Source organism: Grammomys surdaster, unplaced genomic scaffold (genome assembly GCF_004785775.1).
Source record: "Grammomys surdaster isolate TR1022 unplaced genomic scaffold, NIH_TR_1.0 126131, whole genome shotgun sequence".
NCBI lineage: Eukaryota > Metazoa > Chordata > Mammalia > Rodentia > Muridae > Grammomys > Grammomys surdaster.
The window spans coordinates 3,994,748-4,008,275 of NW_021620939.1; the positions used below are offsets into that span (position 1 = coordinate 3,994,748).

The following is a 13,528-nucleotide window of genomic DNA, read 5'->3' on the forward strand; positions in this document are numbered from 1 at the left end:
TCTTCTTCTTCTTCTTCTTCTTCTTCTTCTTCTTCTTCTTCTTCTTCCATGCTCTGTATTTTGAGGTGATCAGGAAATTAAACAAATGGACTAGAATTCCTTCTTAACTCTGAGGCACAAGAATGAACATGAAGAGGATATAGGCACAGAAACTGCATTTAATTTCTCCAGTTAAGGCTTCAAAGTTGTAAGCTCAGGAGTATGCCCACAGTGCCTTAAAATGGAACATCTCTCTGCTATGGAAGGGAGCCCTATGGTGCACAGCCCACAGGGCCCATGCACTTACCGGATCTCCTCGCAGGCCCTTTGCTCCACGGTCACCAGAAGCCCCACTCTTGCCTGGGCTTCCCTAAAGTTAAACACAGACCAGAACAAAGAACAAGATTGGAGGTTTTAATAAACTTAATAAGCATAAAGAAAGGGCTTAGATTCTCTCTGGTTTGAATAATTAAATATTTTTCCACTGAGGTTGTTTTTAAATCTGGAAGAAGGAACTACAAAAAAAGAAATAGTTCTTGGCACCAAATAAATGACCCTGTGGTGACCTCCGTTATTTACTGCACTCTGAACTCTATTCCTAGTACATTTGTCACCTTGCTTGACTATCAGTGTTCTGCAAAGGATTTTATTTTTAATCTTTTGTTTTAATGAGGCAGTGGAAACTCGAAGTTCCTGCCATTTGCCTAAGGACATCTCACAACTAGAAAGTGGATTTCAAGTCAACTGCTCACACCATGGGGAGCAAGCAGAAGCCTAAGGGGTGAGAGGCTGCCTCTGTGTCCCAGATGGAAAGGAAGGAAAGCTCTGTTCTCTTAGCAGCTGCCTCACACCACAGACTCAGCCAGTGCACGCCCCCCTCCTTAATGTGGTAGCTTCTTCCATGGCCCCAATACTTTTTTCCTCTTCATATCTGGTCATTTCTCACATTAACTATGAACTGAGACACAATCATAATGGGCAATATTCTCTCTCTCTCTCTCTCTCTCTCTCTCTCTCTCTCTCTCTCTCTCTCTCTGTGTGTGTGTGTGTGTATGTGTGTGTCTTGTTTTATACAGGGCCTCATTATGTAGCCTTGGCTGTCTCAGAACTCACTATGCAGACCAAGCTGTACTCAAACACAGAGAACTGCCCACCTTTGCCTCCTGAGGAATGTGCTAAGATCAAAGGTGTGTGCTGCCATGCCTGGCCCTTCCCCTAGGCTGAGGACTGTGTGGCTCTATGGGACTCAAGAGAAAGAGAAGGGAGTGTTGCTGTAAGAGGTACAAGACCTCAAGACGCCATGAGAGGCCTTCTGTGTTTCTAGTTGCCCTCCACAGAAAAGTCATGGTCAATGTGCTAAGAAACTGAGTCAAGGTTAACCATGCTCAGCCCTGAATAGCAGAACCCATCAGACACATGAAAATTAACTTTCACCGTTGTATGTGATGGCTTCAGGAATACTTGACCCTAAGTCAGTCTGAGCAAGTCTAGGCAGTTGTTTTATTTATAAACCTGGAAGGTTCATAGTTTCTGTGTCTTGAATCCTTACCTGAGATCCCTCATCACCCTTTTCTCCTCTTCTTCCAGGAATCCCACTGTCACCCTAGAAAATGAAGACAGGAAAGCTCAAACTCTCATTCACTCCATGGGAGCCAGCTGAGGAGGGTGTATCCTGTAGAAGGCAAGCATTGTACCTGTTCTCCATTTAGTCCATCAAGTCCGTCTTCCCCAATTTCACCCTGCAGAGACAGATGTGATTAGAACACAGACACATCTGTCAGATACATCACAAACAAAAACAAAAACAGTTTCAAGGGTTATGTGTTGAGGACCAGCCTCTTTGTTAGGTGATGCCTGGGTAATGCTGAAGATGAGTTTCAGTGATCAAAGCTGTCATAACAAACAAAGCCTGCCTGCAGTGAGAGGCAGGGGTGAAATGTAAATCAAGACAACTCTGAGTTCATAGTACCTCAGTCAGAATGCCAAATACCAACAAAATGATGGACAACAAACACCAGAAGGGGATGATGGGGAAAAGAAGCCTCATTCACTGCTGCTGGGATTGCAAACTGCTGTAGTCACTATGAAAATCCACATGGAGAACTATCAAAAGGCTAAAAATAAAATATACCATATGACCCAGCTACACCACCTTGGGTAGGACTGGGCATCATACTCCACAGATACTAGCTCAGTCATACTCATGGCTGCTCTATTCATAATAGCTAGGAAATGGAAACAACATAAATGTTCTTCAGCTGACAAATTGATAATGAAACTGTGGCACATACATACTATAGAATACTATTCAGCTAGAAAGACAAATGTCATCATGAACTGCAAAGGTAAATGATAGGACTAGCAAAGACAATAGTAAACAAGGGAACCCAGATCCAGAAAGGCAAACGCTGCATGTTCTCTCTCACTGGAGATCCACACTCCAAATTTTCAGATGTGAGTATATAGCCTGGGGTGACTACAGAACCCAGAGAGTAAAATGAGACACTGCCAGGACAGGAAGACTACGGAGCAGTAGGACAATAGCAGGGTCTATGCAATCTGATTAGGGAAATGGGGAAAAGGGGGCTCCTTAGGGAGGGGAGGAAGGTAAATACAGAAAGTGGGAGGAGGGCAAAGGGGAGAACTGGGCACAAGGCACCCAATAGGGGAAATGGGCAAAGGGGAGGCTCTTTAAGAAGGGGTAGGGAACGGGCCATGGTGGCGCACGCCTTTAATCCCAGCACTTGGAAGGCAGAGGCAGGTGGATTTCTGAGTTCAAGGCCAGCCTGGTCTACAGAGTGAGTTCCAGGACAGCCAGGGCTACACAGAGAAACCCTGTCTTGAAAAACCAAAAAAAAAAAAAAAAAAAAGAGTAAAAAAAAAAAAAAAGAAGGGGTAGGGAAGAAAATCCAGAAGGAGAAGGGAAGTGGGTAAAATATCAATAAGGATGTCTGCTAAGGCCGTAAGGAATCATATTATTACCTATTTACCAAAATGACCCTATAATACATGTAATTCAGTGTATAATTATAAATAGATAGTTTTGGTGACCTTTTCTCATCTGGGCTGACAATGGTCTCTGCAAGAGCCAAAGACCACCTAAAAGTAAACCCAATACCAGACATGAGAAGCCATCTTTTGAATTGTTGGCCAGGAGACCCTCCAAACACACAGCCCATTGCTATTGTCCTTGCTTGGTCCACAGAGGTGGAAGGTAAGTCCCCACTGCTGAAGACTCCATCCATCTCAGACCCAGAGTCCAGAGACACAGAACTGGAATGGACCTAAATGCCACCTCCCTGAGGACTAGTCTTCATGGTTCCAGAAGGAACCATTTAAGCTTCCAAAGAAGAAAGACAACCAACTGTCCCTGCCAGCTATGATGGCCATGAACCACCATGACCAGCATGGCACGATAGTCCTAAGGGTGCAGTAGTGACACGTACTTTGGTGGTGACCAACATCTCTCTAACTGTACTTCAGATCTGCTCAGTGAGAGTGAAAACATGGTACTTGAAACCTAGCCAGCCTCTCAGCGCTAGTGAAGTCCTGGATCTTGGTGGAGAACTCACAATTTTATCAACCTAGCAACTACCACACAGCACTCTAAACATGTGTCTTCATGCCTCAGGTAAGTGTGCTCCTCACACCTCCCACATATCAAAGAAACTTCTCTGGTGGCAGCAGAGGCCACTACAGAAAGTCACAACCAATCAAAATGCAGAGTTTGGGGGCATAATCATAATGGATACACCTACAAAACACCCCTGCACTTAAGGCCTAGGGAATGCTGTAGGCAAAGAGAAAGGAGCATCGTGAGAGCCAGGAGACCAGGGAGTTTGCTGTGAGATTGTGTCTCCCAGTAACATCAGAAGCTACACTCATAAAATCTTGCCAACATGACAATGTAAACATGAGTTAAACAGGGGTAACAGCGATACAAATGTCAGGGTGAACGGAAAGAGCCCGCAATCCTACACAAAGAACTATCATCAACTAAGAATACGAGCAGGAGAAATAGTGTTCCCCAGGGAAGAGCACAGCAACTGGGCAGCCAGCACTAACTGGTCAACTCTGAGGACATGTGTACAAGGAACGGTATACGGACTGAGCAGGCTGTATTTACATACATGTGCATATATGCATGTAACAGCAATCAACCTAGAAAAAGGCCATGGATTTGAAAGAGAAAAAGGAGTACTATATGAGAAGGTTTGGATGGAGGAAAGGGAAGAGAGAAATACTGTATTTATAATCTCAAAAAAACTAAAAACAAAAAAACAAAACAAAAAAACCAAAACCCTAGATGAAATAGCTGGTTCTGAAAAAAAGAAAATCAAAGTTTTCTGGATAACTGAAGGATAAATAAAGTATAGGGCCTGGTGCCATACCTCTTCTCCACTGAGTCCTCTTGTTCCCTGAAAAGAGAAAGGACAGCGGTGTGAGTGGAGGAACTGCAATGGGCTGCCGGGATGGTTTTACGGTGCCATGGGGAGTATTATCGAATCCTTCCTTACCTTAGGCCCTTTGGCACCGAGGCATCCCTTCGTTCCTTGCTCTCCCATTGGTCCAGAAGCTCCTCTTTCCCCCTGAGGAAAAGCAGAAAAGCACAAATCTAGATCAGTGTGTGCTGGTCTGAGCTGGGGTCTGTCCTGGATACTTGACAAGTGTTTTTGGTTTTTTTTGTTGTTTTGTTTTGTTTTGTTTTTAAGAAAACATCTGTCTGCTCATGACTTACATTCCAGGCCTTCAGCTTATGAAAACAAAGAATGGAAGTAAATCAGATCTACAATGATGACAACCCTTTGCTCTGGACACCACCTGCATATGGCCTGCCCAGAGCTTCCCTTTCCCCAGGTGGCCACCACATTGCTCCGTTTTAACCTCCTTACCGTGTGTGTTCACTCTGCCCTAGGCTAAGATTCAGGACTCTCTGCCCGGTCCCTATGACTTTAAGACTTTGACCCACGATGCTGCCTGCTCCCACTCCTATGCTCACCCTCACTCACTGTCCATAGCTAGACACCAGTGAGTCTTCTCCGGGGGACATCAGTAGTGTCCAGCCACACTGACCATGTGCTATTCTGCCAACTCCCAATCTCAATCCTTTGACTCCATTGCTGTTTTGAACACACGGGTCAGGTTTCCCTTTGAGGTAGAATAGGAATCCCCACACATTGTACCTGGAGGAACTGCTTGTTATCCTTCACATGTCTGCCTAAGTGTTATCCATTGTTTTGTAACCTTTTCTTCCCAGGATCAACTCCAACTGGGTTGGTCTTCAAGCCATTCGGTTCCTATTCTTGCTCAATGCCATCAACTCCCTGTGCTCCAGCACAGCCATGTGTAGAACAGCTGGGCACAGTTTCCTTGTTTGTCTTCTCACTAGTGTGGAAAGGTCTCAAAGGTGGGAGAAGGCTATCTTTGTTCTGTATATTTTTTTCTCATTACTGGGGCGTTCACACTGCTAGCATGCATATGTATTGGATATGTGCATCAATAATTTTTTTGGTAAACAATGAAATGATCAGTAAGAAACTTAAATATGTATTGTCAAAAGAATGCATGACTGGATGCATGGAAGGAAAAAAGAAGAGAAGAAAGGGAGAAAAAGGGAGAGGGGGAGGAGAGAGGGAAGAGAGAGGGGAGGAGGGAGGGAGGAGGGGGGAGATCAGAGGGGAGGAGGGGGACTGGAGAGATGGCAGTTAAGAGCACCGACTGCTCTTCCAGAGGTCCTGAGTTCAAATCCCAGCAACCATATGGTGGCTCAAAACCATCTGTAATGGGATCTGATGCCCTCTTTTGGAGTGTCTGAAGAGAGTGACATTTTACTCACATACATAAAATAAATAAATATTTTTTAAAAAGAGAGAGAGGAGGAGGGAGGGAGGAGAGATGGAGAAAGGGAGGGAAGAGGGAGGGAGAAGAGAGAATAAGGAGAGAGGGAAGGAAGGAGGAGGAGGGAGGGAAGAGAGAAGGGAAGAGGGAGGAGGGAGGAAAAGGAGGAGGGATGGAGGGGAGAAGGAAAGAGGAAGGAGGGAGGGGAGAGTTTCTGATAAATTATGTGGTAGATTGGCTCAATTACTAAATGACCTGGGCAAATGGCAGGGATGTGGCTCCCATGGCAGAGACACAACTTTTCACACCAAGTTCACTGTGCAGTGCAGGCGGGTAAATCAGAGCAAGGCGGTAGAGTGACGACCTCTAAGGAAAAGTGCTTCCCAGGCACAAGGAGGGTCCGGAAAGACACAAGACACTGCATCTGAATCCTCAGAGTCTGGCCTTTGTTCCCTTGCTTATGTTTGTAGGGATAGGCAAGCTGTAAAGGGTCTTGACTTACAGCAATGCCCTCTTCTCCCAGGTAGCCTTCACTGCCTTTGAATCCTGGGGGTCCCTGGAAAAAAGGAAAGAGGAGAAAACATGAGTACCCCAAAGACTGGGAAATGAGAGTTCTCAGGCAAATCCACTGCTTTGAGATTAGACTTCATGTGCAACGGAAAGTTTGAAAATGCCCCTGGCTTTTCCAAACCTCAAGCTAGCGGTGCTTATACAAACAACAACAAAAAGGAATTTCTAAGTATCCAGATATTCATATGTACAGTTGGGGGGACTGTGGGGTAGATGTGTGAGGGCGTGTGGGAATACATGCGTGCATATGTATATGTATATGTATGTATGTGGGGCAGTAGCTGGAATGTGTATGCACAAGTGTGAACACATACGTGTACACACACATGTACACCTGTGATAGTGCACTGACTGACCCTCACTGTCTTCAGGAATACCAACAGGAATTCCTCTCTAGACAAATATATTTGTTCTTGGCAGACTAGCATTATTTGCTTCTCATCAAAACAACCCTTTCTTTTTTGGGACCTACTGCTATACATAGACAACCAGGCCACACACGTTTCTTTCTATTCTGGTTTTTGATATATTTTTAAATTCTAGTATCCTCCTTCCATGAGGTCTAAGCATTCCAGAAACAATTAAGTCAAAGTTTTCTACAGTGGCACAGCTCTGGTGATGGGGGACCATGGCATGGTGGTCACAAATCCAACCCATATTACAGTAGCAATATTAAGATCATTAAATGAGTCCCATAGTGATTTTGGGCATATTTGGATGCATCCTAATCCCTGAAATAGCATTCTTATGCAAGGATATATAGATGATCCCTACTTAGGAAATATATGAATTAGTGTTATGAACAAACAAAACAAACCTCTCTGGCCCACTTCTGTATATATGTCTAGGGATGGCAACACCATCACATTTGCTGCTATGGTAGAGTGACCCGAGTTTGATTTTTCAGCAGACTATATACAATATTGACTTAATTTTAACATCACTGCCATGAGCCAAAGGGGACACTGAAGGGGGTCACTGGTGTGGAGGAAGCTTTCACTCTTCAGCATGAGGCTCACGGGGTGTTCCTGCATTACCATTGCTGTTTGAAACTGGGCTCATCAAATGTCCCTGACGACTGTGTCTCTTAAAGAACTTCCAGACAACTCCAATTTAGAAGACCAAGGAAAATGCCAACTATCTAATCTGACATGGGGAAAAGGATATTATGATAAATGCTCAGCTTCTTCCAGAGGCTCAGTCTAACAGGCAAAACCTATTTCCACCTCAGCTCCTATCTGAAAGGCATGCTACAGTTCAAATAGTGGGAGTTGTAAGTCTGAGATAAAGTTACCTTTTTTCCTGCTGAGCCTGGATCCCCCATGGCGCCATCCCCTCCTGTGCACTTGCAGAGCAGACAGCAGCAGGTCCTTTCTGCGACATTGATCTTGGGGGAACATGAAGATAATTATTCAGTGGCATTGATCCCTAAATCCCACACATGAGCTCCACTGTGGGGTCCACAGTGGCAGAAGCCTTCTTATCATCCCTAAGAGGTCTACTCCCACTTTTGAGTCCTGCTGTCTCCCCTGTGAGGAATTCCTGATCAACTCACAAGTGCTCCACCTCTGCAGATGGCATCATTTCAGCCATGACCAGTCCACTGCATACTAATTATTAGCAGGGTTGCCTCTTGTCAACACACCTCGCCAACACACCTCGCCCCAGCTTCTGTTCATCATTCATAACCCTACATAACCTGCCCCACATGCTTTGTTCAGTACAATGAAGGCACGCTGTATTCTCATGGCTCTATTTGTAAAATCTCAGCTTGTTAGTAGTGTCATACTCTATACTTTGAAACACTGCTTGGAACAGTGTTCCCTGGAAGCACATCTAAGAGAGTTCTGATGTGACTTCGGAAATGTCAGCTGCATGCCAACATTTTAGAACCGTTTGCTTCAGAGGGTGCGAGCATGAGAATATTCTTTTTATGTGACGTCCAAAACAAAATTATTATGTTTTTAAAATGTAAATTTCACTCTGGACTTATTTTGACATCTCCTGAATAGCTAACATAGTGCTATCTATCTAATTAATTAATTAATTAATTAATTTTTGCAAATGACCCAGCCGATTCATTTTTAGGAAAATTCAGTTTGCATAAGTTAATTCAGTTTCTATTAGTTAAGACTAGCCCTTCATCAGAAAGTGTTCTGATAGACTGAGTAAAGACTGTAAATTATGAACAAATTCTAAATCATTAGCCACTTATAGTAAAATCAGTAACGTGCCAAGACTCGTGAATGCTTACACTCAAGTTTGATTCTTTATGAATTTCTGAAATACCATGGTAAAGACACATCTTTTCTAGGTGTGAGATCGTAAAAACAGAACAAGGGCATAAGGGTCTGGCAGAGCGGAGATAGCCCAAGAAAATCTCTTGCTCATAAAGTCCACCAGCGAGGCCCATGATGTCTAGCTTCTCCCCCACACTCCCAGCAGGCTTCGTTTCTCTGCTTGAACTCCGCAGTAAATGGGCCTTCATTCACTGGCAGTGCAGGAGGGAAAGAACACTTTGAACATCAGAGGCACCATGAGCTGTGATGCTCAGGGCCAACCTGCTGGCCCAGGAAACAGCCCAGGCCTGTCGGTAACTCAGGCTCGTCTTGGTACACTAGACTCACGGGTTGGTCTGGCCAGCACAGGTGGTGCTGCTTAAGTGCTTTCTTATTTTCCTCTTTATTCTTCCTTTTGCCACTTCTTTTGTCCCGAGAATATCTGTCAAACACGCGTTGACCCACTGTACTATCTAATCATGTTCTTAGGCTGTTCACTAAATTCATAAAGGCTCGTCTCATCTTTATTTAAAAGGTCAGTATTAGTTCAAATCCATACTTATCAATATTAAACCTGTATACAAGATAACCAAAGGCGTAAACTTCTGGAGCTAAGCCTCCAGCCCAGTGGTGGGGCATTTGCTTAAACCCTCCAGCCTTTTTCTGAGTCACTTACTAGTTGCTTTGACAGCTGACTCCCAAGGTCCCTCATTCCAATTGAGAACTGTGTTCTGTACTCAAATCCTTTCCCAAATTCAATGTAGAGAAGGTCAGCCAGGTCACTGGAATCGGCAGCTCCATCCACAGCAATGGTTATGAGGGCGTTCAGGCCTGTTCAACACATTCTCCGGGTGAAGTGGGCTTGCGCCTCTTCAGTCATTCAGCATACTTAAACCACTAGCCTCAGCAGACAGCTGCTTTCTAGTGTCTATGTCCTCTAATCTCATGATGCCATGCTAGTAAATGATAGCACAATACCAAGCGAATTAAACTAGGGGGTGCAATGGCAGGATTTCAGAGCTTATTGAATGAAGTGAGTCGGTGAGTTAACCAAAGGTCCATCCACTGCTTGCAGAACTATCATGGAATCCACACGTCAAGAAAGTGAATCTTCTACTTTTTTTTTAACCCTTTGTGGAAGGTTATTAAAGCTACAATGTCAGAATCACCTAGGAGCTTTCTTAGAAATACAGACTTTCCTGAGATAGACACCCATATTGACTAGCATCTTTCAATAAAGTAAAGAATTGCATGGGAAGATGATCAACTAAAAAATGAAATAGGGGCTCTTAGGCCTTAATCCACTTCTACTGAATCCGAATGTGTATTTAAACAAACCTCCCAGGCAGAGCAGCCGCCTAGCATGTGTGATGTCTGGATCCAAGCCCTAACTTTGTGGACAGAAACAAATGTATAAACAGAAACAGAAATGTGTGTTTAAGGACAGGAGAGTTGACTCAGCAGTTTAGAGCACTCGATACTCTTGCAGAAGACCTGGATTTGGTTCCCAGCACTCACATGGTGCCTTGACACCACCTGTAACACAGTTCCTCTTCTGGTCCCTGAAGGTCCCTGCACACATGTGGTTCACATAAACTAAAAGCAGGCACACACACAAATGCATGAAAGGTAGGGACTTTCAATGACCTCATAAGGAGCTGTTGCTCAGGTTGTAACTTTAAGTGGAAACAAATGTTAATCACTGAGAGCAGCATCTCATAAGCCTTAGAATTTTGTAGATCAGAATATCTCAAATAAAGGTTGCAGCTGAGGGCTTTGAAAACTAAGTATTAAGAAACCCTGGCAATCATCCTACATAGCAGTTATATTAGCTTTCTTTCATAACTGTGGTGTGCCTGGAAGACAGTTAAATGATTTACATGCATTATCTTATTCGTACCCTATTAGGCACACAGATATGACTCAAACCATATTTTACTTTACAGACAAGGCTCAGAGAAACGAGGCTCAGAGAAATGAGGCTCTTGACTGACTAGTCTTCTTACTCTTCCATCCAGAGTCTAGTTCCAAAGCCTTACACTCAAGGACACATTAGCAAAAACGTACAGAAGACATAGTCATTGAACCAAGGAACCCTAACTGTAACCCTAACCCTACTCCTAACCTTACACTTTCTCATCCTCCTGCAAATGCACATGACACAATCTGAATGTGATTTGGGGACCTAAATACCAAAGCAGATAAGGAAATATTCAAGGGCTTTCCCAGTGTCAAGGTCCCTTCTTAGGTAAGTCTGAACAATGCGGTTTGAATGAAGAGAATAAGGGAGTGAGGTTGGGCTTGTGGGAGTAGCTACCATCGGAGGAGAGGCTGATACAGTGGTTAATTGAAGGAAAGAAAGGAAGAAAGGTTTAAATCAGACAGCCAGCTTGTTCTGGTTTGCCTGAGACTTTTCTGGTGTTAGTCCTGTAAAATTCCTGCCCTGTCCCAGACAAACTAGAATAACCGGCCGGTCACCCTTCTAAACTAAGTAGGGGGAAAGAGAAGAATGTGTCTGTAGGTGGGCTAGGATATCACTGCTATGCAGCTGAGTTAGACATTGCCGACGAGGAAGGCATGCTTCTGGATCTATTTATAAAAGGAAAGTATTGTCACATCTGTTTTTCCTCATAAACTTCAGGATGTATGAAAATGTGAGCATTACAAGATCCATGGGATCCTGACATGTAGGAAATATGCATAGAGCTATGATTTATGGGTATGATTCTCAGAATTGGAGTATTCAGTCATGCTCCCTCCAGACTCATTCAGTACATGAGTCACAGCCTTCAATGTAAGGTCTTCAGTTGCTAAAAGTGAATCAAGGAGGAAAAACCTTCAAAAGAGGTGAGAAGAAAGAACTACTTTATGAGGAAATTCCAGGGCATTTGACTTTTAAAACTTAACAAATTCAAACCCCAATCTACATGCATAAATTATATAGAGCTACACACTTTCCTTTCATACACTTTACATCAGTTCCTTTCTCCTCTCATCTTGTTGCATGTTGACTGCCTACTCTTTATGATAGTATGTGATCTTGAACTAAAGCAGCCTCCTAGGTCAATACATCATATATACATATATATATGTATATATATATATATACATATATATATTACATATATACATATGTAATTATATATACATATGTATTATATATATGTATGTGTATATATGTATATATATTACATATATAATATACACACATATATACATACACATTCATATACATATATGAAGCATCCAGGGACAGGGGTACTTCTTGTCCATGTTAAGATCTATGTGATACTTTTCAAAGGATACTACTGCCATCATTCCTTTATCCCTTTCTCAAAGATTTAAATTTCTGAGGAACACACACACACACACACACACACATACCTTCTGAAATTGATATGGATAAAGAATGGTCTTAGAACTCTAGATGTTCTGAAATGCTTCCTAGAAGACACTTTAACACCATGGGCAAGAGATAATATCCCACTTCCCTACACAGACACAGACACACACAGACACACACAGACACACACACACACACAAGAATGAAACAATTAAAATCTCAAGGATGGATGACAACAAAATTGTCCTCTCAAACCAGGTGCCTCAAAGCCTCGTCCTCAATGTTAATTTAAATCTGTTTAGAGCTCATAAAAAACAAGATTTGATAGAATAAAGAGAAGGCAGCTTCAGCCACTAAAGGGTTAAATAAAAACCTTCACTATATGGCTGTAAATCCAGAGAACTCTGAAATTTGTTTGGGGTTAAGGAGAGAACTCAGCAGAAAACACAGATTCTGGAGAGGCAGGTATACTAGAGCAGGCTCCCAGAAGCAGAGTCTAAGGTAAGGGTTTAGATGCACACACAATGTGTTAAAAAAGCCTCAGAAGAAAGGGGGTGAAGGAAAGAGGGTGAGGCAGGACATGAGTGAACCCCTAGCTTTGAACTTGACCTCAGAGAGTTCTGGAGCATAAATCACAGCCCTGATGTCATTTGAGACCAAGAACTGATTCTTTGTACTGCCCGGGGATTAACTTTCCACTGGTAATTCTTCAGAGAACACATAGCTCTGAGTGATTGGCAGGTGGGTAACCCTGCCCCCAGAGGAGCTGTGGATGGGAGAGCAGCAGTAGCCACTTATGGAGACTGGTCCCACTCGAGTCAAGTAAGAACACATGGTTGCTTTTTGCCTCTGCTGACCTATATTTTAACTGGACCCAACAACAAGTCAGTCTGGCCGGTTCTAAAAGCCAGATGCCTGGCTCCGGAGCTTTGAGGCTGCATAAACATCATGGTTGGTCCTTCTGTGCTCTGAAGGAAGGAACTAATTATAAAACCCCAACACTCGAGGCAACTTATCAAAAAAAAAAATGCTTGCAAGTCTGGAAACGGTTAGTGTTAGAAGTAGACTTCCAATGATCATGTTTCCTGGTCAAGGAGATTCTTCCTGTTCACCGGCATGTGACAGAGTAGCAATGCTAAACAAGGCAGGGTGAGACAGAAAGGTACATCCTCCAGGAAAGGTTTGGAAGAGCAAATCCTAAGAGAAGGTGAAGCAAGGGCTATAGTCTATGTCCTGTTTTAGACACATGAACCAGGAGAGGCAGTGAGAGACCCAAGTGTTCTGAGAGGACCTTTGCTCTAAGGAGCCCATACAACAGAGAAAGACCGGGATCAACTGGGGTAAGGAATTCAGGGGTCAGTTAGGTACCTGGAAATGACACAGCCATAGTTGACTTCTGAGATTATAAAATTAATAAGCAGCTAGGCATAGTGGTTCATGTCTGTGATCCCAACACCCAAGAGGCTGAAAGAGGACTGCCCTGAGTTTGGAGACCTATTTGGGTTACCTAGGAAACTCC

The 13,528-nt window shown here is 43.4% G+C and overlaps 1 protein-coding gene across 1 annotated transcript in view; it reads right to left on the minus strand.

Moving 5' to 3' along the window:
• Positions 1–13,528, minus strand: part of Col6a6 (collagen type VI alpha 6 chain) — a 135,879-nt gene that overhangs the window by 60,700 nt on the left and 61,651 nt on the right. Inside the window, exons 11-18 of the mRNA XM_028756796.1 lie at positions 9,343–9,497; positions 7,682–7,774; positions 6,320–6,373; positions 4,497–4,568; positions 4,371–4,397; positions 1,674–1,718; positions 1,529–1,582; positions 287–349 (exon numbers count right to left, since the gene is read on the minus strand). Of these exons, the coding sequence (XP_028612629.1) occupies positions 287–349; positions 1,529–1,582; positions 1,674–1,718; positions 4,371–4,397; positions 4,497–4,568; positions 6,320–6,373; positions 7,682–7,774; positions 9,343–9,497 (563 nt within the window). The remainder of the gene's footprint in view (positions 1–286; positions 350–1,528; positions 1,583–1,673; positions 1,719–4,370; positions 4,398–4,496; positions 4,569–6,319; positions 6,374–7,681; positions 7,775–9,342; positions 9,498–13,528) is intronic.